General features: G+C 47.7%; 1 protein-coding gene across 1 annotated transcript in view; it reads left to right on the top strand.

Annotated features, from left to right (window-relative positions):
- Nucleotides 1-19,165, top strand: part of Cacng7 (calcium voltage-gated channel auxiliary subunit gamma 7) — a 31,171-nt gene extending 12,006 nt beyond the window's left edge. The window contains exons 5-6 of the mRNA XM_028862129.1: nucleotides 17,792-17,937; nucleotides 18,663-19,165. Coding sequence (XP_028717962.1) covers nucleotides 17,792-17,937; nucleotides 18,663-18,920 — 404 coding nt within the window. The 3' untranslated portion in view covers nucleotides 18,921-19,165. The remainder of the gene's footprint in view (nucleotides 1-17,791; nucleotides 17,938-18,662) is intronic.
- Nucleotides 19,166-25,924: the final 6,759 nt, after the last annotated feature.

Genomic DNA, 25,924 nt, shown 5'->3' with positions numbered 1-25,924 from the left:
GAGAAAGTGGTGTCGGAGTTTAGAGCAGGAGAAAGGAAGGGACATATTTGGTGGTCAAATATCCCTCAAGGACCTGTTTAGGGAAGGAGCTGGAGGGCTCTTGACTAGTTAATTTTATTTCTTTTTCATCACTGAAACAAAAGACCTAACAAAAGTAATATAAGGTTGGAAGGGGTTACTCAGGCTCACAGTTCCAGGGTGCAGTCCACCCTGGTGTTAGGAACGTGAGGCAGCCAGTCACATTATGTCAGCATTCAGAAGCCAGCAGCCATGAAGGCTGGACTCAGATGGTACCACCCCTATTTAGGGTGAGTCGTCCTACCCCAGTTAGTCCCATCTAGAAACTCTCTTACACATATGCCCGGAAGTTTGTCTCCTAGATGATTGTAGATTCCGTCAAGTTGACATTCAATTTTATCCATCGCAAGGCTGAAAATGGACAGTGTCTGCAGTGGTCCAAGCAATGGCAGATGAGATCTGTGCTGGGCTGGAGGTGTCACATGGCTGTGAGAGAGAGGGGTATTGACAGAGAATCAATAGACCCCATGACTGACTGACTGACTTTTTGGAGAGGGGAGCTGGGAGGAAGCCATGGTGGCATAGATTTTCCTTTTTTTTTTTTTCCTTTCCTTTTTTTGAGACAGGGCTTCTCTGTGTAGCCCTGGCTGTCATGGAACTCACTCTGTAGACCAAGCTGAACTCAGAAATCTGCCTGCCTGTGCCTCCCCACAGCTAGGATTTTATAGACATGTGCCACCACGGCCCAGCTTGCATAGCTTTTCTTCTTGTAGGTCACAACAGACATAGATGCACCCCATGCTCACTCCAGTTCTCAAGCTCAGTCTGTACATTTAATTAAAACAAACAAACATACACACATACATACCCTAGAACGGCCTTGAACTTGCAGTGTAGCTGAGAATGACCTTCATGTTCTGATCTTCCTGCCTCTTCCCATCCCGTTTCCCCCAGCACTGGGACTGTAGCCCATGGCATCACAGCTGGTGTATGCACTGCTGAGGACTGCATCTAGGTTCATGCCCACTAGGCAGACACTCTACCAACCAAGCAACATCCCCAGCCCCCCCACATCCGCTTTAAGATTCATTCATCAGCTATCCAATGTAGCAGGCCCCACGTGGCTAAATCTTAGGTGAATGCCCAGACACAGTCGCAAGACAGCCTCATCTCCATGTCATTCACAGCTTGTCACACATCTTCCCGGATCCTCCGGTGCGTTTCCAATGTGTCAGAAGACACTCAGGTTGCTCACTCTAGCCTTTAAGGTCTGTTGGAATCTAGCTGGTGTTCAGGTCTGTGACCTCATCTCTGACCCACTAACACTCTCCAAATTGCCATAGCTTTAGGCTGTCCCAGCTTCATTCAATTGCTTGAGAACCCAGATCTCAGCCTCACTACAGGACCTCTGCACTTCATTATTCCTCCCTGCAGGGATCTCGCTTCCTGACCCTCAGGGCCTCTTCAAAATTTCCTCTTCTGGCTGGGTTTGTGGCCTGTAATCCCAGCGATTAGGAAGCAGGAGGATTGTTTTGAGTTTGAGACCAGCCTGGGCTACACAGTGAGTTTAAGGCAGGCCTGGGATACATGGGGAAACCCTGTCCAAAGAAAGAAAAGAAAAGAAAAAAGTAAAGCAAAATGAGGTCTGCAAGATAAAAGTGCTTGCCATCAAGACTGATAGGCTGAGTTCTTTTCTCAGGTCCCACATGGGATGAAAGAACCTATCGATCTGCATGCTGTCCTCTGACCTCTGCATGCACACACAACACACTACATGAACAAATGTAGGCAAAGAAAAATGAAGAAGTCAGGCAGGGGAGTAACAACCAGGCCGAGGGAATCACCTGCACTAGAAACAATTTCTGATGTCTTCCCACCACTTCCTGTCTTCCTGTGTGTGTGTGTGTGTGTGTGTGTGTGTGTGTGTGTGTGTCTCATGTGACTGTGGGTACACATGTGCAGAAGCCAAAGTAGGATGTGGAGTGGCTTTCATTGATTGCATCCTGTGCTTTTGTCTTAAAAAAAAAAAAAAAAAGTTTTATTTCATTTTTTATTTTTTTTTGGACAGGGTTCTCAATGTAACCTTAGCTGTTCCAGAACTCACTGTGTAGCCCAGGTTGGCCTCAAACTCAAGAGATCTGTCTGCTTCTGCTTCCTGAGTGCTGAGATTAAAGTCGTGCATCCCCACGCCCAGCTCTGGGTTATTATCTTGAGGCAGGGTCTGTGACTGACCTAGAAATTTGTCTTTTGGGTGTCGCTGGATGGCCAGTGGACCCTCAGGATGGATGTGTATCCCACACCTTGGTGCTGGGGTTACAGGCACAGCAGCAAGGGTTGACTTTCTATGTGCATTCTGGGGATTTGAACTCAGGTCCTCTTAGCCACTGAGCCATATCTCCAATCTCCCCAAGGTCTCTAGCCCAGGCTGGCCCAGAACTCACTATGTAAGCAAAGATGATAGTGAACTCCTGACCTGTGTGCCTTAACATCATTAGTGCTGGGATCACAGGTGTGGACCACTGTGTCTCCTGTGCCAATGCTGCCAGGAATCAAACCCAGAGCTTTGTTCATGCTAGTCCAGCAGGCTGCCAACACCCACACTCTCATACATGTTTTTATATCCCTTATCATTAGTCTCATTGTTATTATTATTAATATTTTTTAAGGAAGGGTTTCCTGTGTAGCCCCGAGTGTCCTTGGAACAACCTTTGTAGACCAGGCCAACCTAGAACTCACAGAGAGAGATCCACCTGCCTCTGCCTCCCAAGTGTTAGGATTAAAGGTGTGTGCCACCACTGCCTGGTTCATTTTATTAGTTTTCTACCTGCTTCTTTCTGAATAAACTCTAAAGGGCATACACCTTTTCTTCTATCCTCCCCTTTTCCTCCTCCCCCTCCCCCCTCTCTCTGTGGTGTGTATGTGGTTGAGGTGAATGTTCATGTGTGCGTATGTATGTTGAGGCCCAAGCTGAGGTAGGGAATAATTCCTGATCCTGATCACTTTTCTTTCATTTTCATTGAAGCAGGGTCTCTCAATCAAACTCAGAGCTCACTGATATGGCTAATGTCACTGGAAAGCTTGTTCTGGGATCCTCTGTTTCCACTTCTGGGCTGGAGTTACAGGCAGACCACCACATCCACCAGGCATTTTCTTAGGTTCTGAGCTTCTAAACCCCGGTCCTCACATTTGCATAGCAAGCAGTTTAACTACTTCCCTCGCCCACCAGGGAACCTTCCTAATGTATTCTCACTTGTGTCTGAAGAACCCATATGAGTTTCTGCTAGGGAGGACACACATTTGGAGAGTGGATGAGTGTATGAATGACAAAGCTGGTATTCCCAGAAAAGAGAATATGCATTGGCCTGGCACAACGTGCTGGGGGAGCAGCAGGGATGCCTTCCAGAGGAAGTGGATGTGCAGAGGGAGAGGGTCAAAGAAAGCCAGGTGCCTCGAAATGAAATGCAATGCACCGCACATGCTGAGGCCCCGGGAGACCATCAGACCAGCAGCGGCTGCTACTGAGGTTGTCCATGGTCCTGAATCTCTGATCTAAAGTCATGGTGATTGTGTTCAGCTTGGGATGCGATTCTTCTGTGAGCTGGGATTTGTGGGCAGATGAACTTGAGGGGACAGGAAGAGATAATGAGAGACATGCACTGCAGGTTTAGAAATGGAGAGAGAGAGAGAGGGAGGGAGGAGAGAGAGAGAGAGAGAGAGAGAGAGAGAAAGCCATTTTCAGAGACACTGCCAAACGGTTAGTCTGATCTTGCAGGCTTGTCTTTTCAGCTACTGGGGAGGCTCAGGCCAGTTCAAGGACTGGCCAGGCTACAGAGTAAGTTTAAAGAAGGCTTTGTCAATTTAGCAAGACTATGCTTCAAAACAAACCAAAAAGTAGAAGTGGATTGAGGCGTGTGTGGTGTGTGTGGGGTGGTGTGTGGTGGTGGGGGGTGGTAGGAGAGATGGCTCAATGGTTAAGAGCAACATCTGGTTGCTCTGCCAGAGGACCAGAGTTTGATTCTAAGCACTGGTGTCTGATGGTTCACCATAGCCTGTAACTCCAACTCCAGGGGGTCTGATGGCCTCTTCTGGTGGGCAACCACATGCACGAGTGCTCATACATTCACACACACACACACAACACACACACACACATCACAAGTAATTAATAAACTACATGCTTTATTATTATTTTTTAATTTTGTGTGCACTGGTGTTTTGCCTACATGTAGGTCTATGTGAGGGCACCAGATCCCCTGGAATCAGAGTTATAGCCAGTTGTGAGCTGCCATGTGGGTGCTGGGAATTGAACCCAGGTCCTTTGGAATAGCAGCCAGTGCTCTTAGCCTCTGAGCCATCTCTCCAGCCCCTGTACACACACACACACACACACACACACACACACACACACACACACACATATATTTAAAGGTTATGGATATAGCTCAGCTGTAGAATGCTTCTTGTCTAGAATGCCCAGATGAAGGATTAGGGGATATGATTTAGTAGTAGAGCCCATCCTAGAATCCCCTAGTGAGAGGTGGGGGTGGGGCTTAGTGATAGAGCTCCTATCTAGAACTTACAACTAAGGAGCTGGAGTCATAGCTAAATGGTAGAGCACCTGCCTAGAATCTCCAGTGAGGGGATGAGGTGTCACTCAGTGGTAGAATCCCTGCCTAGATTCTCTCCGAGAGAGGCTGGGGGTGTGGCTCAGTGGTAGGGCACTTGCCTAGCATTCTGGAGGCCCTTAGGTTCAATCTCCATCACTCCAGGGTAGCAGGGAGACTAGACCAGTTAATGAAATTCTCCAGAAGTTCCATATACTTGTCTTAGTTAGGGTTTCTATTCTGGGACAAAACACCACATGACCAAAACACAAGTTGGGGAGGAAAGGATTTATTTGACTTACATTTCCACATTTCAGTTCATCACTGAAGTAAGTCAGGACAGGAACTAAAGCAGGGTAAGATCCTGGAGACAAAAGCTGATGCAGAGGTCATTGAGGGGTATTGCTTATTGACTTGCTTCCCATGGCTTGCTCAGCCTGCTTTCTTATAGAACCCAGGACCAGCACCCAGGGATGGCACCACCTACCACGGGCTGGACACTCCTCCATTGATCACTAATTGAGAAAAATGCCTTACAACTGGATCTCATCGAGGCGTTTCCTCCACGGAGGCTCCTTCCTCTGATGACTGTAGCTTGTATCAAGTTGACACACAGAACCAGCCAGTACACTACCATCTTGCACGTACTGAATACTATGGTAGATCCTAGGAATGCAATAGAAAAGATGATGAACTCCTTCCTAGCATTATTAGATTAAATAGCTTTCTGGTGAAGTGGGAACAATGTACAATAAAAAAGTAACAGATACAGAACACAGTTTAGGTAGTGATGAGTGCGATAGTGAGAACCATTTAGGGGCCAGTAAGATGGCTCAGCAAGTGCAGGTGCTGCCAGCCTCACAACCTGGGCTCGGTCCTTCTGACCCACATGGCGGAAGGAGAGAACCAACTCCTTCATGTTCTTCCCTGACCCACACCTTCCATGGTGTGCCTCCATCCCCTGCTCACAAAGTTAATTAACTGATTAATTAATAGAATAAGACGGGTGGGAGAAAAATGAAAGATAATAGATAATTTTACCCACCTAGCTGAACCATCCAGCTTTTAGATATTTCTCCAGTCTCTCCTTCCTCTTCCTCTTTTCCCTTATTCGGCCCCCATAATGCCGGTGCGCGCATGCACATACGGGTGCAGTACCAATGGGGGCCAGAAGAGGGTGTCAGAGCCCTCAAGACTGGAGCTACAGGTGGCTGTGAGCTGTCGGACACAGGTAATGAGAGCTGGACTTGCGTCCTCTGGAAGAGCGGGAGGTGTCCTCCACTGTTGAGCCATCTCTCCAGCTTCCCTCCTTTCCCTCCACACACCATGTACCTTCCCCCCACCCCCAACACTGGGGATTGAACCCAGGATCTCCCACATGCCAAACAAATGTTCTACCATGAAGCTACATCCCAATCATTTTTATAGTTTGGATGTGATGGGGTCCGTGTGTGAACTCTCTCTCTATAGCCCAGGCAAACCTTACAGTTGGCATCCTCCTGCCTCTGCCTGCTGAGTAGCTGTGATTACCAATTACATTTTTTTTTTCTTTACCATTTCAAAGTAAGTTTTAGAGCCAGGTATGGTAGTACACACATGGTGGCGCACGCCTTTAATCCCAGCACTTAGGAGGTGGAGGCAGATGGATCTTTGTGAGTTCAGGGCCAGCCTGGTCTACAGAGCGAGTTCTAGGACAGCCAGAGCTACATACAGAAACTTTGCCCCCCCCCCAAAAGGAGACTGCAAGTTTAAGGATACTTGGGGTATAGACTGAGGCTCTGTCTCAAAAAAGCAGGAGTGGTTGGACAGAGAGAGAGAAAGAGAAAGAGAAAAGAGAGAGAGAGAGAGAGAGAGAGAGAGAGAGAGAGAGAGAGAGAGAATAAATAGTAGATATGGAGTCATTTTCTTGTTTAAGTTAGGGGGCTGGGGAGATGGTTCACTAGTAAAGTGTTTGCCACCCAAGCCTGAGGACCTGAGTTTGATCCCCACCCGCCACATACAAGTCTTGTTTGGAGCACACATTGGCAGTCTGAAGACCCAGACCTGGGGAAGTGGAGACAGGAGGATTCCTGGGACCCCCTGGCAAGTCAGCCTAATCTAATTCTTGATCGCTAAGTTCAGTGAGAGACCTTGTCTCAACAAACTAAGGTGGAGAGAGATTCAGGGAGATGTCTTGTGTTGACCTCCTGCACCCAGGCACCCACATGCGCAAACACACATACGTGTGTCTGAGCACACAGAAACATGAACACGTACAAATACGTATCACACATGCAGTTTTAAGGATCTTACAAGAACACATTCTTTTGCATGAGTACAGTGCAAATACACATCACACCTAAAATTTGACACACACACACACACACACACACACACACACATGCACAAATATATACACAGGCAAAACACTAATGCAAATAAAATAAAAGTGGAAAGAAAAAAGAATATCTTTTTTAGGGCTTAGTAGCTCAGGGGTTCTGAGCATGCCTACTTGAGGCTCTGTGTTTAACAGCATTAAAAAAAAAAAAAGAAAAAAGGGTGTGTGTGTGGGGGGGAGGCTGTGTTTTTTAGGTTTTCCTTTAGAGCCAGGACTTCATCCAGCCTCTTGAATTTTATTTCGTTGAAGTCTTTTTGGTATTTACTGGCTCTGCCACTCTTTTTCTGCCCCGCCCCCCAACATTTACTTTTAAAATTTGGAAAGAATCGTATAAGGAAATCCCATGCACCCTTCATTCGGTTCCAACAATTGCCAGCATATGGCGGATCTTTTTTTAGTCAGACACTGCCATGTCCCCCTTCTGTACTTTGCTGCCTTATTTTAAAGCCAGCCTCAGACACCAGCAACTCATTTTGTCCTCACGAATTTTAGTGTGTCTCCGAGTAAGAAGTACTCTTTTATTTACGCCAGCCACGCTAGCCACGCTACCACGATGAAGCCCGAACAAACAAACCAAAGAGAGTAAGTTAATGCCATCTAATATTTACTTACTGTTCATTCCCCCCACACTGGTCTCGTAAATTGCCTTTTTACTGTGAGCGGGTTGCAAATCTGTATGTAAATTACGCACGGGCATTTAGCCGATGGCTCTCCAAAGCCTCCTTTACGCTCAGACAGTCTCTCTTTTTCCTTTAAAAAATATTATTACATTTATTTATCTGTGGCTGTGCGGGTGTACACCACAGGACATGTGTAGGGGACATGTCAGAGGACAACCTGTGGGAGTCTGTTCTCTCCTTCCCCATGTGGGCTCTAGAGATTGAACTCGGGTCATCAAACTTGGCAGCAAGCACCTTTACCTCAGGAGCTACCTAGCCACCCTCTTTCTCCCCCTTCATGCTCTCCCTCCTCTCCTCCCTCCCTCCTCCCCTTCTTTTCCTTCATTTGTTTTTGTTTTTTGGGTTTTTTTGGGGGGGGGGACATGGCAGTTTGTGGTATAGATTCCTCATGCTCTGTGTTCTTCTAAAGACATTCCATGTTGTGGTTGAATCCATCTATCCATCTTTGTGAACTAGGATTTGGAAGAAGCTTGGCAAAGTGTGGGTTTGATTTCTTGTTGTTTGTCAAGAGCACTTCCTAAAGTTGAGTGTGTGTGGCACAGATCTGTAATCCTACCATTTAGGAGATAAAGACAGGAGGATCAGGAACTCAAGGTCATCCTTGGCCTCTACATAGTCAGTTCAAGGCCAGGCTGGCTTACATGATAGATAGGGCTATTAAAGTTCTATTAGGAAATGCAGCGTCTGGTTTCTCTCTCTCTCTCTCTCTCTCTCTCTCTCTCTCTCTCTCTCTCTCTCTCTCTCTCTCTCTCTCTCTCTTCCTCTCCCTCTCCTGAAACAATTGATCCCTGATCCAGGCAGCACCCTCAGAATACTGAAGGGCAGGATTTCTGTAGAATACCTCCTACCCTGCATTTTTGTTTTGTTGAGACAGGGTCTCTCTGTGTAGACCTGGCTGTCCTGGAACTCGCTCTGTAGACCAGGCTGGCCTCGAACTCACAGAGACCCACCTGCTTCTGCCTCTAGAGTGCTGGGATTACAGGCTTGTGCCACCACCACCCAGCTCCCACCCTGCATTTTTATCTGTTTTCTTGCTTATCATAGTCCTTTTTTCCCATCTCCCCTGGAATCTGGAAGTTATGCCTGGACTTGAGGCTTATGTGGCATTTGGGTCAAACATGATTGGCATCAAGAAAAAAAAAGTGCTGTTATGAACTTTGTGGCCCTTTTCTTCAGGGCAGAGTTGCATCTCTTCAGATAATGTTTGCATTCCCTTCTCCTGGGCAGATGTTAACAGATGTTTATTCTCTTAATAATAGGTAGGTCACCAATGAAGAACCAGAGCAGTTATTGCACCAAATTCTAGCTTGGTGAATTTGTGAATTTGTTGATTGGGCTTACTGACAGGAGGATGGGTGACGGGTTACCTGCAGAAGTGTGGGTGACCCCAAAGCAGCTGTACCCAGGCATGAATGACCACTTCCCCATAGCTGCGTACATGAAGCATCAGCTGACTTCTCACCTCGGTATACTGCCTAGCATCATCTGAGATCTGGAGGAGAATTACATACAGCTGTCAGGGAGGGAGGAGGGAAGGAGGGAGGGAGGGAGGGGCTGGAACCGTAGTGGCGGTCAGAGGACCACTTGCTTGAATCAGCCCTCTACTCCCACCATGTGAGTTTTGAGGATCAAACTCAAGCCACCAGGCTTGGCCCCAGTCCTGCTGAGTCATCTCGGCAGCCCACTATTATTTTAATTTTCATGTTTTTAGAGGTTTAAGAGTCTCATTCTGTTGCCCAAGATGGGTTCCAACTCACAGCAATCCTCCTGCTTCAGCCTTCCAAGTGCTGGGGTTAGAGACAGGAACCACCATGCCCTGGTTCTTCCTTCTTGTGTTTGTTGCCCCTTCTTGCATCAGGCTAGCCTACCTCACCATGGACAGCATCCTTTTCATACTCTCCCTTCAGCTCAGCGGCCTTCTTGTGTAGCTGCCAATCATCCACAGCATGCCCGATCCACGGCTTACCTGGTCTCTTTGCAACACCACCATGGCCAGGCTCAGCTCTTCTCGGGTTTGAGGGCAAAACTCAGAACATAAAAGAAGGCCAAAGGAGGCCTCTTGGATGAATATGGATTTTTGAACTTTGAACATTTTTGTTTGTTTGTTTGTTGTTTTTGAATCAGGATGTCCTGTAACCTAGGCTGAGGTCAGACTCATTATACAGCCAAGGATGACCTTGAACTTCTGATCTTCTGTCTCTACTAGTTTTATGCAGCTCTGGGGACTGAATTCAGGGCATCATGCAATCATGTATGCTAGCCAAGCACTCTACCAGCTGAGTTGTATCCCCAGACCTTAATCAACTTCCGCCTTCTCTTCCTCCTCCTCTTCTTCTTGTGTCCTTATTAGGAGGGATCTAGGTTGTGTGGTGTGTGTGTGTGTGTGTGTGTGTGTCCCTTGGCTGTCTTGGAATTCACAGAGATCCACCTGCCTCTACCTCCTGAGTGCTGGGATTAAAGTTGTGTACCACTCAGCCAGCCCATTATAACATATATACTTTCATGCAGGTATATCATGCATTTTGGTCACAATCACTTCCTATTACCACCTCTTGTTCCCTTCTTCCATCTCCTCATACCTGTCTACCGTCTAATTACCTTTCTATTTTTGTGTTTACTTTACTTTCTTTTTTAATCTGGACATGGTGGTGCTTATTTTTGATCCCAGCATTCAGAAAGCAGAGGCTTTCTATTTTTTATGTTTAACTTTTCTTTTTCATTTACATGGTGCCAAGGCACATGCGTGGAAGTCAGGAGGACAACCCCTAGCAGCCAATTCTCTCCTTCGATTATGTGGGACCGAGGACCCAAACTCGGGTTATCAAGTTTGGTGGCAAGCTCTCTTAACTGGGAGCCATCCTGCCAGCCCACGTTTTTTGTTATTTGTTTGTTTGTTTGTTTGTTTGTGGTGACCTAATATATTTTATCAGGGTTTCTCACAATATCCTTCTTGAAGGATTATTTACCTGGGAGTGGCCTCCCTACTGGTGATTACATCACTGAAGAAAATGTCTCTCTTTCTCCGCCTGACCTAGCAACTATTATCTGCCTGCAAGTCCTCAGGGAGCAGGGGCAGGTCCTCTTATCTCCAGGCTCCACCATGGCAGGCCGCTATTTCCATTCCTCTTTCCTAACCAGACTGCCCACGTTGGCTGTGCCTTCAGACTTTCTCTTTAGCAGACACAGCCTTTTCCTCACTGGAAAATTTTTTTAGAAACTTGGATCAGACCAAAGTATCTGAGAACCTCCTGTGCACCCAGGAAATCTGCTGAAAGAATGCACATAAGGCACACTGCCTCTGATTCGTTTTCTTTCGTGTGTGTGTGTGTGTGTGTGTGTGTGTGTGTGTGTACGCGCACAAATGGGCTACGGCCTTCCTCATGGTCGCCAGCACGTTGCTTAGCTCCTCTCGCATCTTCTTGGCACGAATGTATGTGCCCACTCTTTTCTTGATGAACTTGAGCGTGCTCTTGTCCTTGGACACCTTGAGATGCTCCGTGGCTGCCCCTCGTAGGGCGCATACCTCCCGCATCATGTACCCCACCAACTTGATGCGCTTGGTGGCTGGCAGCGGGGGTGGGGGGCAGGTGGCGATAGTGCATACATGCCTTGGCTGCCAGTCTCCCGATAGCGGCTGCGCCAGGAAGGACGGCGGCGCCACGCAGAACCCTGGGATACCTCACCTCTGATTTACTGTGTTTCATCATCTTCCAGAGTGCCCGGATGGATGACCCGGCACTTCCCAACCACATCTCTGTGGAGCTCTGAGTACTCCAGTGGCTCTCTTCGTCTTTTATAAAGTTCTGTCACTTTTCCTTTTCTCTTTCATGTTGACATTTTTATTGCAAAGGACAGCCCCACAATGTCCTTCTCAGTGGATTCAGGTCATACATTCTCAGCGGGAACACCATAGGATGGAAGTAATGGCTTGCTTGCTTTGTAACACCTGGTGTAAGGAGTCTGTCTGCCCAGTATCAGTGATACTAGCTTACTCAAAGTGATACCTGCTGGATCAAGAAATCACAATAAATGATGTGGGTTTTTTTTTTCTTAGCTTGTTTTGAGACAGAGTTTAATATAGTAGCCCAGGATGGGCTAAAATTCACTATGTACTTAAGGATGACCTTGAACTCCTGATCCTCCTGCCTCTACCTCCCTAGTGTAGACATTATCACTAGGAGGACAGACACACACCACCATGCCTGGTTAATACAGTGCAAAGGGCAGAGCCGAAGGTTTTGTGTACCCTAGGCAAGCACTCTACCAATTGAGTTACATCCCCAGCTGAGAAAGATGCTTTTAATCTCTTGGTAATTAGTAGGTATTCAATGAGGCGATTCTGCTACCATTTGATTTAATATCTGTTGGTGATTGAAAAACATATTTATTTTTAATAATGTGAATCTCTGTGTGTGGTGGTGTGCAGGTGACCTCAGAAGCCAGAGGTGTTGGAACCTCTTAGATCTGTAGTTACAGATGTTGTGAGCTGCCATGTGGGTGCTGGGAATTGAACTGGGGTCCTCTGGAGGAGCACTCTTGCGCTAATCCTCTGAGCCGCCTCTCCAGCCCCTGTCGGCGATTCCTACTTGTGACTGCTGTTACAATTGCCGTTGTCAAGTGTGTGTTACCTTGTGCCATTCCATGGACATGTGTGGATGGGTATGCTACTGAAGCGAAACTTTTCCCCTATTTGTTTATCAGCTTTATTGACCCACTGTCGTCATCACTATTATTGTGTGTGTGCTTGCGTGAGTGCAGGTGTGACTGTCCCACTGTTTGAGCGTGGAGGTCAGAGAACAACTCTCAGAAGTCAGGTCTCTCGGCATCATGGGTCCTAGGGAGTGCGCTCAGGCCACGAGGCTCGGGTGGCACTTTGGCCCAGTGAGCCATTTAATTTGCCCACTTTTAAAAAAACAAAACAAAAACCACACACACACACACACCAAAATAAAACAAAACAAAAGCCGAAAATACCCCACCAACCCTTGGCTGACAATGTGGCTTAGTTTGTAGAGTGCTTGTCTAGCATGGATGAGCCCTGTTTTCCTTCCCCAGCAACGCATAAGCCAGGCATGGTGGTTTGGACTTGTCACTCCAGGACTCAGGAGGTGGAGGCAGGAGGATCAGGGAGTTTAAGGTCATATTTAACTACATAGCAAGTTCCACCAAGTCCGGGCATGGTGAGACCTGTGTAGAATCTGGGTTACATAAAGAGATCCTATGTCAAACAAGCAACCACTGTATATTACAAATGCACTCACACACTCATAAACACACACACACACACAAACGTGGAATCAAACTCAGAGCTACACATATGCTAGACAAGCCCTCTACCAACTTGAGCCGTATCCCCAGCTCAAATTATCTATCTATCTATCTATCTATCTATCTATCTAGATATATTATTATATATTTATATTATATACACTATATAGCTATATATCAGTGGATTATAAACCTCCACTTCAATGACTCATTTGTTGCTCAAATTATCCTCAGGAAACTCTTTGAGCTAGTTGCCATGTCCCTTTTTGATCATCTCCCATCATTTTTGAGCTCATTCTTTTTCTTTTTAAAGATATCTTTATTTTTAATTTTATGTGTACGAGTGTTTGTCAGCATACATGGATATACATACAGTTTATAGTGCCCACAGAGGCCAGAAGAGGGTGTTGGATCTCCTGGAATTGGAGTGATAGATGGCTGTGAACTTCTCGATGTGGGTGCTGGGAACTGAACCCAGTTTATCTGGGAGAGAAGAAACCACTGAGCCATTTCTCAAGCCCCTTGAGCACTTTCTTATTTTGGGGCCAAAGTACACTTATAATATGACTGTCCTTGGCTTTGGAGAAGATGTTTCTTCAGGAAGTCCTGTTTCCTTTCAGTGGGGGATGGATTCAGAAAGTAAGAGGTACAGGTAGGCGTCATGGCGTGCCTATAGGATCTGAATTTAGGAGTTGGAGGCAGAAGGATCAACGGTTTGAAGTCAGTCTGGGCTGCATAGCAAGAGAGATCCTACCCTATCTCGACAAACCAAATACATATATAATTTGGGGTGGGGAGGAGGGAGGAGGAAATCTAGAGAAAGAAAAGTTACTGGGATCGTTCTCCACTCTTTTATTTTTATTTCTTTATTTGTTCTTGTTTGCTTTGCTTTTGAGATGAAGTTTTGCTGTGTAGCTTGGGCTGGTCTCCAACTGTGGCCCTCTCCCTTCAGCAAGCTCTCTGCCGTCACACCTGGCTTTGAGTTTATTCCTTGAATGTATAAAATATGAACGTAATTCCGAGATCAGAATCATGCAAAACTGCGCTTTTCCTCGTCTCTGTGTGCCACCTACTCCCCGATGCAATCAGCCTCGCTTGTTCGTTGGTTTTCCTTCTTATGCTTAGTTTTGCAAAAACAAGCAGATGCATGTGTATTCTCTCTCTCTTTCCCATTTCAACACTGAGGACTCAGTTTAGGGCCTCATACATGCTGGACAAGTGTTCCTCTGCTTCCACATCCCCACCCTGGGGAATTCTAGGCAGGGACTCTATCACTGAGTCACACCCCAGCCCCTCACTGGGGATTCTAGGCAGGGGCTCTACCACTGAGCCACACTCTCACCCCTCTTTTTTTCTCCCCATTATTTTGACACAGTCTCACTAGGTTACTCAGGTTGGCTTTGAACTCACAATGAACCAGGGTAGTTATGAACTTTCAGATGTGGGTTCTCTGCAAGATCACCAAGTACTCTTAAACCCTGACCTGAGCCATCTCTTGATCCCTCCTACTGTACTTTTTTTTGTTTTGTTTTTTAAATATTTTCATATGTACGGATGTTTTGACTGTATGTACGTCTGTGTGCCTTGTGCCCATAGAAGCCAGAAGGGGATGTCAGATCCCTAGGACCAGAATTAGAGACACTTGTGAGCTGCCATTGTGGTGTGGAGAATTGAACCTAGGTCCTCTGGAGAAGCTGCCAGTGTTCTTAACCATTAAGCCATCTCTCCATCCCTCCTGTTCTGTTCTTAAGGCAATCTGAATTTGATCCCCTAGAAATCTCATAAAAGAAGAAGGACACAAGAGACTCCACATAGTTGTCCCTTAAACTCCACACGTTTACCCTGTTAGGAACGACATCCCCCTCAAACACTGCCTGATCGGTCACGTGCAATAACAAATACCTTTTTGTTTGTTTTTTTTTTGGAGACAGGGTTTCTCTGTAGCTTTGGAGCCTGTCCTGCATCTCACTGTGTAGAACAGGCTGGCCTCAAACTCATGGAGATCCACCTACCTCTGCCTCTGGAATGCTGGGATTAAAGGTGTGAGCCAATGCTTTGCTTTGTTTTAACAAATACCTTTTATAATGATCCCTTTTCTCATGCTTGAAAGTACATTCTAAGCCAGGTATGATGGCGAACACCTTTAATCTCAAAACTTGAGAGGCAGAGGCAGGAAGATTGAAATGAGTTTGAGGCTAGCTTGGTCTAAATAGTGAGTTCCAGGACAGCCAGGGCTATGTAGAGAGAGGCTGTCTGAAAACAACAAACAAAAAAAGTACATTCTCTACACTCTTACGCACATTTTCAGTCTTTCATCTTACATTTTGTTTATGGAATGATTGATGGATTTTGGAGACAAAGTCTCATATAGCCCAGGCTGACCTTAAACTCCTGATCCTTCTTCCTCTGCCTTCCCAGTACTGGGATTACAGCATGCACCACTACACCTGGTTATACACAGTGCTGGGGATGGAACTCAGGGTTTCATGCATGCTAGGCAGGCACTCCACCGCTGAATTATTCCCAACACTTTCCCATATTTTTGTTTTTGTTTTTTCAAGACAGGGCTTCTCTGTGTAGTCCTGGCTGTCCTGGAAGTCACTCTGTAGACCAGGCTGGCCTCAGCCTCAGAGATCCACCTGCCTCGTCTTCCGAGTGCAGCTCTTAAAGGTGTGCACCACTACCCCTTGGCTTAATACTTCCCCATATTTTTCAGTGTTGATATATATATTGCCAAGGAAGAAACAAAGGAAGGAAAGGATTTGCTTGTGTGTGTGTGTGTGTGTGTGTATATATATATATATATATATATATATATATATATATATATATATATATATCATTCATATCCTTGAGGAGATATTGCCAGGATTGGGTTGAAAGATGAATTAATTCACTTGTAGTTTTTTGTTTTGCTTTTTTAAGAGTTCAAGTGTTGGTCTGCATGTATGTCTGTGCACCATGTATATGCAGCATCGTCTATGGAGGTCAGAAGAGGGCATCAGACACCTTGGAACTGGAGTTACAGACAGTTGTGAGCCACTGTGTGGGTGCTGGGAACTGAACTTGGGTCCTCTGCAAGAGCAACAAATGCTCTTAATGGCTAAGCCATCTCTCCAGTCCCTAATGAGTGTATTAAACATTTTTTTCATTAATTAATTATTGAGGGGTATGTGCAAGTGCCAGAAAGCTCATTTAGAGGTTAGAGGTCAGGGGACAACTTGTGGGAGTCAATTCTCTTTCTACCATGTATATATTGGGAATTGAACTCAGGTCTTCAGGGGTTGTCAGCAAGCTCCTTTACCCACTGAGCCATCTCATAGGCATGGAATTCATAGGCTTTAAACATTTAAGGTGTAGCTCACATAAGACACAACTCATATATTACCATGACTTTTAGTGGAACCAAGGCTATGCAGTTATCCCTTTAGCTGATTTTACCAGATCCCTAGGACTGGGTTATAGACAGCTGTGAGCTCCATTGTGGTGCAGAGAATTGATCCCAGGTCTTCTGAAAGAGCAGCCCGTGCTCTTAACCATTGAGCCATCTTTCCAGGCCTCCTAAGAATACCTACACCGTGTGTGTGTGTGTGTGTGTGTGTGTGTGTGTGTGTGTGTGTGTGTGTGTATGCTTGAAAGCCAGAGGTTGACACATGGTATTGCTGTCCACCTTATTTTTGCCTGGATCTCATCCTCTAGGACTTGGACAAGGACCTGTTTTTTGGGTTTTTTTTTTTTTTTTTTTTTTTGATCCCCTTGTTCTTCTTATCCCAGACAGCTTTGTGCCTCCTGTGGACCCCACTGTGTTCAGTGGGACAAACTTTGCAGCACATGTCACCATGCACAGTATGGGCGGTCACTATCCTGTCTTTTACCTCTTGCATTTGCCCTGAGGTCTCATATGGTAGGTGTGGGGTGGGGTGAGGGCAGCTGGTGGATTCATTTCTGGGTTCTCTACACCCAACCAAGGCCTGGAACAGGAGGTCCTTCCGAACACAGAAGTTAAGTCCAGCCTGGAGACACAGGCTTGTCATGACAGCTATTTGGGAGGCTGAGACAGGAGGATCAAAAGTTCACAGCCTGCCTGAGCAAGTTTCTGAGACCCTGTCTCAAAAAGTAAAAAGAGGGCCAGGGACAGAGCTCAGTGATGGAGCTCCGGCCTAGAATCCACTAGGGGCTGAGAATCTGCTGCGGGGTACCTGCCTAGGATTCCGTAGTGACGACAGAGCAGCGTGGAGGCCTGGCTCAGCAGCAGAATTCTTCCACAGAATCCAACCGGTGAGAGGAGGAGTTCATGGCTTAGTGGTAGGGTACCTTTCTAGAATTCACCAGTGAGAGGTCATTGCTCAGTGATAGATTCTTGCCTAGATTCACCAGTAAGGGGCTGGGTTTGCGACTGACTTAGCAGTAGAATGCTTGCCTAGAATTCTCCACTGTGAGGCTGGGGCTTTGGCTCAGTAATAGAGCCCCTGCCTAGCACCCCCTAGTTGTGTGTGCGTGGCATTGCTCAGAGGTAGAGCACCTGCCTAGAATCCCCCAGTGATGGGGGCCATTGTTCAGAGGTAGAGCACCTGCCTAGAATCCCCCAGTGATGGGGGCCATTGCTCAGAGGTAGAGCACATGCCTAGAATGCCCCAGTGGGGTGCGGGGCCAGGCAAGGGGGGCGTTGCTCAGGGGTAGAGCACCTGCTTAGAATTCCCCAGTGATGGGGACCATTGCTCAGAGGTGGAGGACTTGCATGTAAGGTTAGTCTAGATACAGGGCAGAGCGCGAAGGAAAGCAGTGAACCGGACGGAGTTGGGGGGCGCTCCCTTCTCATGCTCCTGGCACCCTTCTCCCCTCAGGTCTCTCCTTGGTGGTGGGTTTGGTTCTGTACATCTCCAGCATCAATGACGAGGTCATGAACAGGCCCAGCAGCTCGGAGCAGTACTTTCACTATCGATACGGGTGGTCGTTTGCCTTCGCTGCTTCCTCTTTCCTTCTCAAAGAGGTGATGTGTTGGGCCCAGAACTACCAATTTGAAGGAGGAGGTGGGGATGTCGGGGTGTTCCAGCTCCTGGGGGTCTGGAGCAGATGGGATCTGAAGATAGGGCCTTTTGGGTTTGTGGCAAGAAAACAAACAAACAAACAAGCCTGAGGATTGGACCTTCTGAGGTCTTAGAGGTGGGAGTCCTGGTTTCTCGGAGAGAAGGAGCCCCGGGACTGGACTCCCTGAAGAGAAGACGATCTGATCCCTGTGCCCAGGAGGAAAAGAATTCTGTAGGTTATGGGTTGGTCCCCGAGAGGAAAGAGTCTGGGAGTTCCAGCTCCTGGGGATCTTGAGAGGGAAAAAGCTGAAGGAAAGCCTGTAGGTTGGACCCTTGAAGTTTTGGAGGAGGATGGGGAGCCCTTGGTCCCGGGAAAGAGCAGGGCTGGGGGACCAGTCTCTCTGCTTTGACGTGGGAGGGTCTGGCAGTCTGATTCCGGGGTCCAGAAGGAAGAGGAGGCTGAGGGTAATGCCTGTATTATGAGGGAGGAGGGTTAGACTGTGGGTCTAACCCCGGGGATCTGAGTGTTCCAATTCTTGGGGTCCTGGAGGAGATGAGGACTGGGGCCTCTTGGGTTCTGCAGAGGTCTTGCGGGGGGCGGGGGGTGATATGCAACTGTGACTCCTGGGTTGTGGTAGAGGAAGTGGCAGAAAGCTGCCTCTGGGATTCTGACGGTGCCTTGCCACAGGGGGCCGGAGTCATGTCGGTGTACTTATTCACCAAGCGCTACGCGGAGGAAGAGATGTACCGCCCGCACCCGGCCTTCTACCGCCCGCGTCTCAGCGACTGCTCTGACTACTCGGGCCAGTTTCTGCAGCCCGAGGCGTGGCGTCGTGGTCGTAGCCCTTCCGACATCTCCAGCGACGTCTCCATCCAGATGACGCAAAACTACCCTCCAGCCATCAAGTACCCCGACCACCTCCACATCTCCACTTCACCGTGCTGAGGCCGGGCTCCCCTCCCTCTCCTCCTCCTTCCTCCCCCTCACCCGCGCCTCCTGCCTCCCTAATACCTTAAGGGACTCGTGGCTGAGGGATGCTGTGCCATCTCCAGGCCCCAGCCCATCATCCTCATTTCAATGGCTCCAACCGCTCGTTGGTCCATTATACTTCCAGATGATGTCGGCCACCCGCCCAACCCCCCATGAGCCTGTCCCATTTCGGGGGTTCCTCTCCTGGTCCCTCCCCACCTGTTATCTCTAACCCACTTTACTATCCTCTGGTGGTATCTTGCATCTAGCTCCCCCCAACCCCTTCAGACTACCGCTTCCGCGCGGGGGTGCTGGGCTGGAGAGTGGGTGTGATAGCCACTAGGAATGCCCTTGAACTCTTTCTTTCCTAGCACAAACACCACAGTGGCCTGCAGGTCCCTGGTCTCAGGGGTGGGGTGGGTGGGGTGGGGTGGGGTGGGGAGAAGCTTGCTCTGCCCACATCTGCTGGTCGGGTCAGGGGCTGCAGTGATATGACTATGGCTTACCTTGACTTCTTTTTCTTTTGCCTCTGGGAGACTCCATTCCCTCTCTTTCTTTTGTCCTCTGGAAGGAAGGTGATCTTCTTTCTTCCTTCTAAGGGATCCTTCTTCTTCTTCTTCTTCTTCTCCTTCTTCTTCTTCTTCTTCTTCTTCTTCTTCTTCTTCTTCTTCTTCTTCTTCTTCTTCCTCTTCCTCTTCCTCCTCCTCTTCCTCTTCCTCTTCCTCCTCCTCCTCTTCCTCCTTTCCTTCTTCTTCCTCCTCTTCTTTTCCTTCCTCCACTTGCTCATCCGAAGCCCCTAGGTGCATCCAGCCTCTCACACCAAACAAGGATGGGACCCCAGGGTGGAGGGAGGTTCCCTCATGCTATCTCCACACCTGTGCCCGCCTCTCCCCCCTCGAGGTCCCGTCGGGGGAGGGAGGGGTAGTAGCGGGGGTTAACACCCCCCAAAACCTCTGTCTTCCATTTTCTGGTACTCCCTCTCATCCATGTCCCTCTTCCTATCTCAGATTCCCCAACTCTGGCCTCTTTCAAGGGCCTGTCCGCCCCCTTGGACAGATTGGGGGGGGGTCGCCAGAAAACCGCCCACCCCACCCCCTTTATTAGGGGAGGAGGGAGAGGTAGCACAGTGTTAACACACGGAACCAGAACGGCCCCAGGGTGGGGGGAGGGGGCAGGGAGGGTCGGGGCTTTTAGTTTGCATCTTAGGTGGGAGGGGGGTGGGGGAACCGCAGCAGTTATAACCTGTCTTTACGCAGCGATTTTTAATGAGGCTGGGGGAGGGGGAGGGAAGCGATAAGGGTGGGGAAATGGTGGGGTGGGGGGCCTGGCTCTGTTATTTACCGTGTATCATATGTAAATACCGACAGAAACTTCAATAAACTTTATTTCAAACACGTCTCTGCCTAACAAAAGGGAGGGCATCAGAAACAATGGGCTTATGGTACTGGTTTCTCCTGAGGGTAAAGTGCTATTCTGACTAGATCTTTTGAATGGCGCACGCCTTCAATCCTAGCACTCAGAAGGCAGAGGCGGACAGATCTCTGTGAGTTCTAGGACAGCCAGGACTAAGTAATACCTTGTCTTCAAAAATAGAACACCACATGACCAGGTTTGTAATTCCGGACTTGGGAGACAGAGGCAGGAGGATTGCTGCAAGTTCTAGGCAAACTTTCAAGACTTTCTTAAAAAACAAAATAAAGCCCACCAAGATGGCTCTGCTTGAGTCCTAGAACCCACTCTTGAAATGGAATGCTTGAGATTACTTCCCTTTCTCCCCATAATAATAATAGAATTAAAAATAAGCTGGGCAGTGGTGGCGCACACCTTCAGTCCCAGCACTTGGAAGGCAGAGGCAGGGGGATCTCTAAGTTTGAGGCCAGCCTGGGCTACAGAGAGAGTTCCAGGACAGCCAGGGCTACACAGAGAAACCCTGTCTTAAAAAACCAAACCAAACAAACAAACAAAACTTGGGGTGTAGGTCGGCTGGTACAGTGATTGCCTAGCATACCTGAGGCCCTGAGTTTCATTCTCAGCCAGGCCAGGAGATGGGAGCGGGAGGAACAGGAGTTCAAGGTCCTCACTGCCTGTGAAGAGAGCTTAAGCGCTCACTAAGAGAGGAAGAGAGAGAGGGAGAGGGAGAGAGAGAGAGAGAGAGAGAGAGAGAGAGAGAGAGAGTGAGTTGAAAAGTTATTTAGGTTACTTAATTTAATCGTCACCTTATAACTCAGTCCCTGTATAAGGACAATAAATGACAACAATGTTAAGGTCAATACAAAAACAAAAAGAACCCCACCTCTTGATACGCCCCTGGCTACCCAGTGCACTGTCCGTCACCCACACTGCTCCGTCTGACTTTCTGCCGAGACCCCCTGTTGAGTTTTCCGGCCTCCTCGTGCCCATTCAGCCAGCCAGGTGAATGACTCATCTGAGCGCGTTTATGCCAACTGACAGCCTTTGACTGGCACCAAGTCAGTCTGGCTCCCACACCTGAGCTTCCTTCCCGGGTACAAGGCAAGAGTGGGCTTCGCGCATGCTGGGCCCGTTTGCTACGTTGAAAGAAACCACCGTAACTATTTATTGGACAGCTGCCGTGAGGCAGAAGCTTCCGATCTGAACATAATCCCATTAGCCGTTCACAGTGGTGGGTACGTAGGAATTACCGCTGTTTGTACAGGTGAGGGAGGGAGGGAGAGAGAGAGGGAGGCTCAAAACTGGATTCTGAGAGCTGCAGTTCCACTCTAGGGAGAGACTGAGAACAGCCAAAATATTAAGTAGCCGATAGATTTACAACCGAGATCTCTCTCTCTCTCTCCCCACCTCTCTCCCAGAGGTTGAATCCAGGGAACCAAGGACCTCCTGAACGCCAGGCGAGAGCTCAGTAGCTAAGCCACACCCCCAGGCCCTCACTAGGGGATTCTGGGCAGGTGCTCTACCACTGGCAACAACCCCCTCCCCTCCCCCCTCCCCTGTGGCCCCAATAAGCTTAATCTTGAAAACTATTGGAAGGAAGTACGATGTCTGCCCCTTGTTCTTTGCCTCATCTGTGCGACAATGGCCCTGCCACCGTGACACTTGGCTCACAACCACTGCCCTACTGAGGTAACGTTTTTTAATTTATCCAGTCATTAGTTTTCCCCCACCATCCTGTGGACTCAGCTTTCCCACCAGCCCCGTGTTACAAGTGAAGAAGCGGAGGCATTGGAAGGTGAGGTGACCCAGCTGTTAACCCGTGAACTCGTCCCATGCCCAGGCTTCCCCTGAGTCACAGTCAATTAGCTGTTACATTAAAAAAAAAAAAAAAAAGTACAGGGGGGAGGGGATGCATGTGAGGTGCACACACGTGGAGGTCAGAGGACAGCTTTCAGGCTTCAGTTCTCTCCCTCCACCATGTGGCTTCCAGAGACTGGACTCAGGGTGTCTGTCACCTGGTGGCAAGGCCCTTTACCTGCTGAGCCATCTTGCTGTCCTCAGCTGCTACATTTTACCGCCTCGGATTTTATGCAAACTCATGCTGTGACCTTGAGCAAGTCTTTTTAATTTCCGAGGCTTTGGTTTCCTTTTCTATCTAAAAAGAAAAAAAATGAGGGGGATGGTTTAGAATGATTCCAAATCCCTCTGGAACAGGGAGGATGGTTTAGGGAGGTTCTCAGGAAAGAACTCAGATTCAGCAGGGTCAGACTCCCTGGAGGGAAATACATTCTGAGTCATTCTCCATGATTCCAGGAATTTCTGAAGGTCAGGCTTGAGATTCGCAATGGCAAACACAGTTCAGCGTCTTTGTTGAGACTAATTGATTCCTAGTGTGGCTTGGAACACAGTATTAGAAGGATTCTGAACACACGTTTGCTCAGGAGGAGAGAATGTTCCCACCTATCGGTTCTGTCTGCCACGCTGATCTATTGGTGCTGTCTGCCACACTGATCGACTGGTGCTGTCTGTCCTGCCTGTAGCATGGGAGGCGATGGTACCAGTGCTGGCTGCTGCTATTTGTACAGAATATAGTAACCTAAAATCCTGAAGTTGATGTTCTCTCTCTCTCTCTCTCTCTCTCTCTCTTTGAAAAACATGAGGCCATGGGCTGTGGAGATGGCTCAGTGGGTAGGAGCGCTTGTCATCTAGGTATGAGGACTTGAGTTCAGATTTCACTCCGTCGCGGAGGAAGCTAGGCATGGCCACAAAGGCTTGTAACTCCAGTGCTGTGAGGGGCAGAGAGAAGGGTTTGTAGGGTTTTCTGACTTCCAGCTTAGTGAGCCTGTGAGAGGGCCTGTTTCAAAAGGAATACGGCAGAGATGCCCATGCCCTCCTCTGGCCTCTCCTTGTACACACAGGTGTGTATATCTACACGTACACACAGGGGCATTTCACACACACACACACACACACACACACACACACACACACACACACACACACACAGAGAGAGAGAGAGAGAGAGAGAGAGAGAGAGAGAGAGAATAAAGAAAGAAAGAGATACAAATCTTGAAAACAGAAAGTTAAGTTCACTTTTGTTCCCTTGGTAGGACCTGGCCTCTTCCAGAACACAGGCCTCCAAGCATGCTTGTGACAGATTATCTAGATTAATTTAATTCAGGTGGGAAGACTGTGCGGCTCAGTGGGTCCTTTCAGCTTGATGGAAACTAGATCGTCAGGCTACACAGCAAACCAACAGGCTGTCTCCGCCACTTTCCTAGTTACGGTTTCTATTGCTATGATGAAACGCCAGGACCAAAGCAACTTGGGGAGGAAAGGGTTTATTTCACTCACAGTTCTATATAACAGTTCATCATCCAAAGCAGTGAGGACAGGAACTCAAGCAGGACAGGAACCTGGAGCCAGGAGCTGATGCAGAGGCCATGGAGAGGTGCTGCGTACTGGCTTGCTCAGGCTGCTTTCTTACAGAACCCAGGACTATCAGCCCAGGGATGGCACCACCCACTATGGAATGGGCCCTCCCCCATCAACCACTAATTAAGAAAATTCCCTATAGGCCTGCTTACAACCCAATCTTAGGGAGGTATTTTCTTAACTGAGGTCCCTTCCTTCAGATGACTTTAGCTTGTGTCAAGTTGACATAAAGTTATCCAGCACAGCCACCATCAGCAAGAATCTTTGCCAAGATACTATCAGAATTCTGTTTGTTGCTGCTGTTTTTTTTTTTTTTTTGACAGTCTCATGTATCCCAGGCTAGCCTCTAATTCATCATATCTGCCATCAAATCTGCCTTATGACACTGGCAACTGAACCCAGGTCTTTGTGTGTGCTATGCAAACATTCTACCAGCTGAGCTGTGTCTCCAGCAAGTACTATGACCTTTGAGCAAATCATTTGAGGAACACTCTGTGTGTTTTTGCCCATACAGGTGTGAGTTTAAATGCACACACAGGTGGGCAGGAAGCACGTATGTGTGTATTTTATGTAACAGTCATCACAGAAGGCACAGAGTTCTCCACCTTCCAACTACACATGTGGAACGGAGCCAGTTTCATATCAGTTATATAACCCTTCTTGACTATTTTCCAAGGCCACTTAATAACAATAGTTTGCATAAATCAGTTGCATAATTTAGCAAGTGCTTCCTGTCACTGGCCACTTTGCTTTAAGTCATTTACATCCCGTAACCCGTGGAGGCTTGATAGTTATTATCATCTCATTTTGTAAATGAGATCCCAGGGCATGGAGAGGTTAATTAACTTTCTCCTTGTCACACAGCTAGAAAAATCACCAAGCTAAAATTGAATCCTGGGAGTCCCTGAGCCTGTCCTACTCACCCATGAAAAGGGAGGATGTCTTTATGCACAGGAGGAAGCCACACATTTTTTCTGTGAGACCATTTTTCACAGTGTCCTGCATCTTGTGTTATTTACAGAAGAGTGTCACACATTAGTGGTGCTCAAATTGTGACCCAGAGGGCCTGTGGGATCCTTGGGACTTAATTTAAAAAGCTATAAGATTCAGAATCTGGAGGGAGGAGGATTAGAAGTTCAAAGTTTTCCCACAGACCCGGGTGTAGTTACACACAGCCATAACCCCAGCACTCAGGAGGCTGACTACAGAGGATCAGGGGTCCAAGGCAGAGCTATACATGGAGTCTGAGGACAGTTTGACACAAAGACTCCATCCAAACAAACAAACACCACACACACACACACACACACACACACACACACACACACACACAGAGAGAGTAATTTGGGGGTCAGTAAAGGTTCTTGCATTGCAAGCCTAAAGGCCAGAGATCAGTTCCCAGGACCCACAGAGTGGGAGGGAACTGAGTCCTGAAAGCTGTCTTCTGACCTCCACATGCCCACTTCCAGTAATAATAACAATAGCAACAACAATAATGGTAGTAGTGGTAATAATAGAGTAAGAGCTGGAGAAATTATTCAGTGGCTAAGAGCACATACTGCTCTTCCAGAGGATCAAAGTTCAGTTCCCAAAAACGTTTGAGTCAAGCTCATTACTTGCCTGTAGCTCCAGCTCCAGGGGATCTGATGCCCCCTTCTGGACTCCTCAGGTACTGCACACACACACACACACACACACACACACACACACACACACACACATCTTTTTAAAGGTTTAAGGAAACAAGAAATAAAGTAAAACAGGGCCTAAATCAATTTATTTTCCCCTTATGCTATTATTTCCTTATGAAATAAAGAGTACAGCAGAGTTAGAGCCAGTATGAAGATAATCAAAAAGACAAATAAGTAGGACTTCACCTGAATCCAGGCCCTCACACATACCAGGCAAGGGCTCTATATCTGAACTATATCTTTAGTCCTTTCTGAATTTTTATTTTGAGACACAGTCTCACTAACTTGCCCAGACTTGTGTTGAATTCACCCAGTAGCCGAGGCTGGCCTCAAATTTACTATCCTCCTGCCTAGTCTTACAAGTAGCTGGGCTGAGGTCTCAGTATCGCCACACCAGCCACCCCTTCTTCCACTAGGACAAAGGTTGGATAGATTTTATAATGC

This window comes from Peromyscus leucopus, chromosome 1 (genome assembly GCF_004664715.2).
Source record: "Peromyscus leucopus breed LL Stock chromosome 1, UCI_PerLeu_2.1, whole genome shotgun sequence".
NCBI lineage: Eukaryota > Metazoa > Chordata > Mammalia > Rodentia > Cricetidae > Peromyscus > Peromyscus leucopus.
The sequence above is the reverse complement of the archived record's forward strand: the minus strand, read 5'-3'. Positions and strand labels throughout refer to the sequence as shown.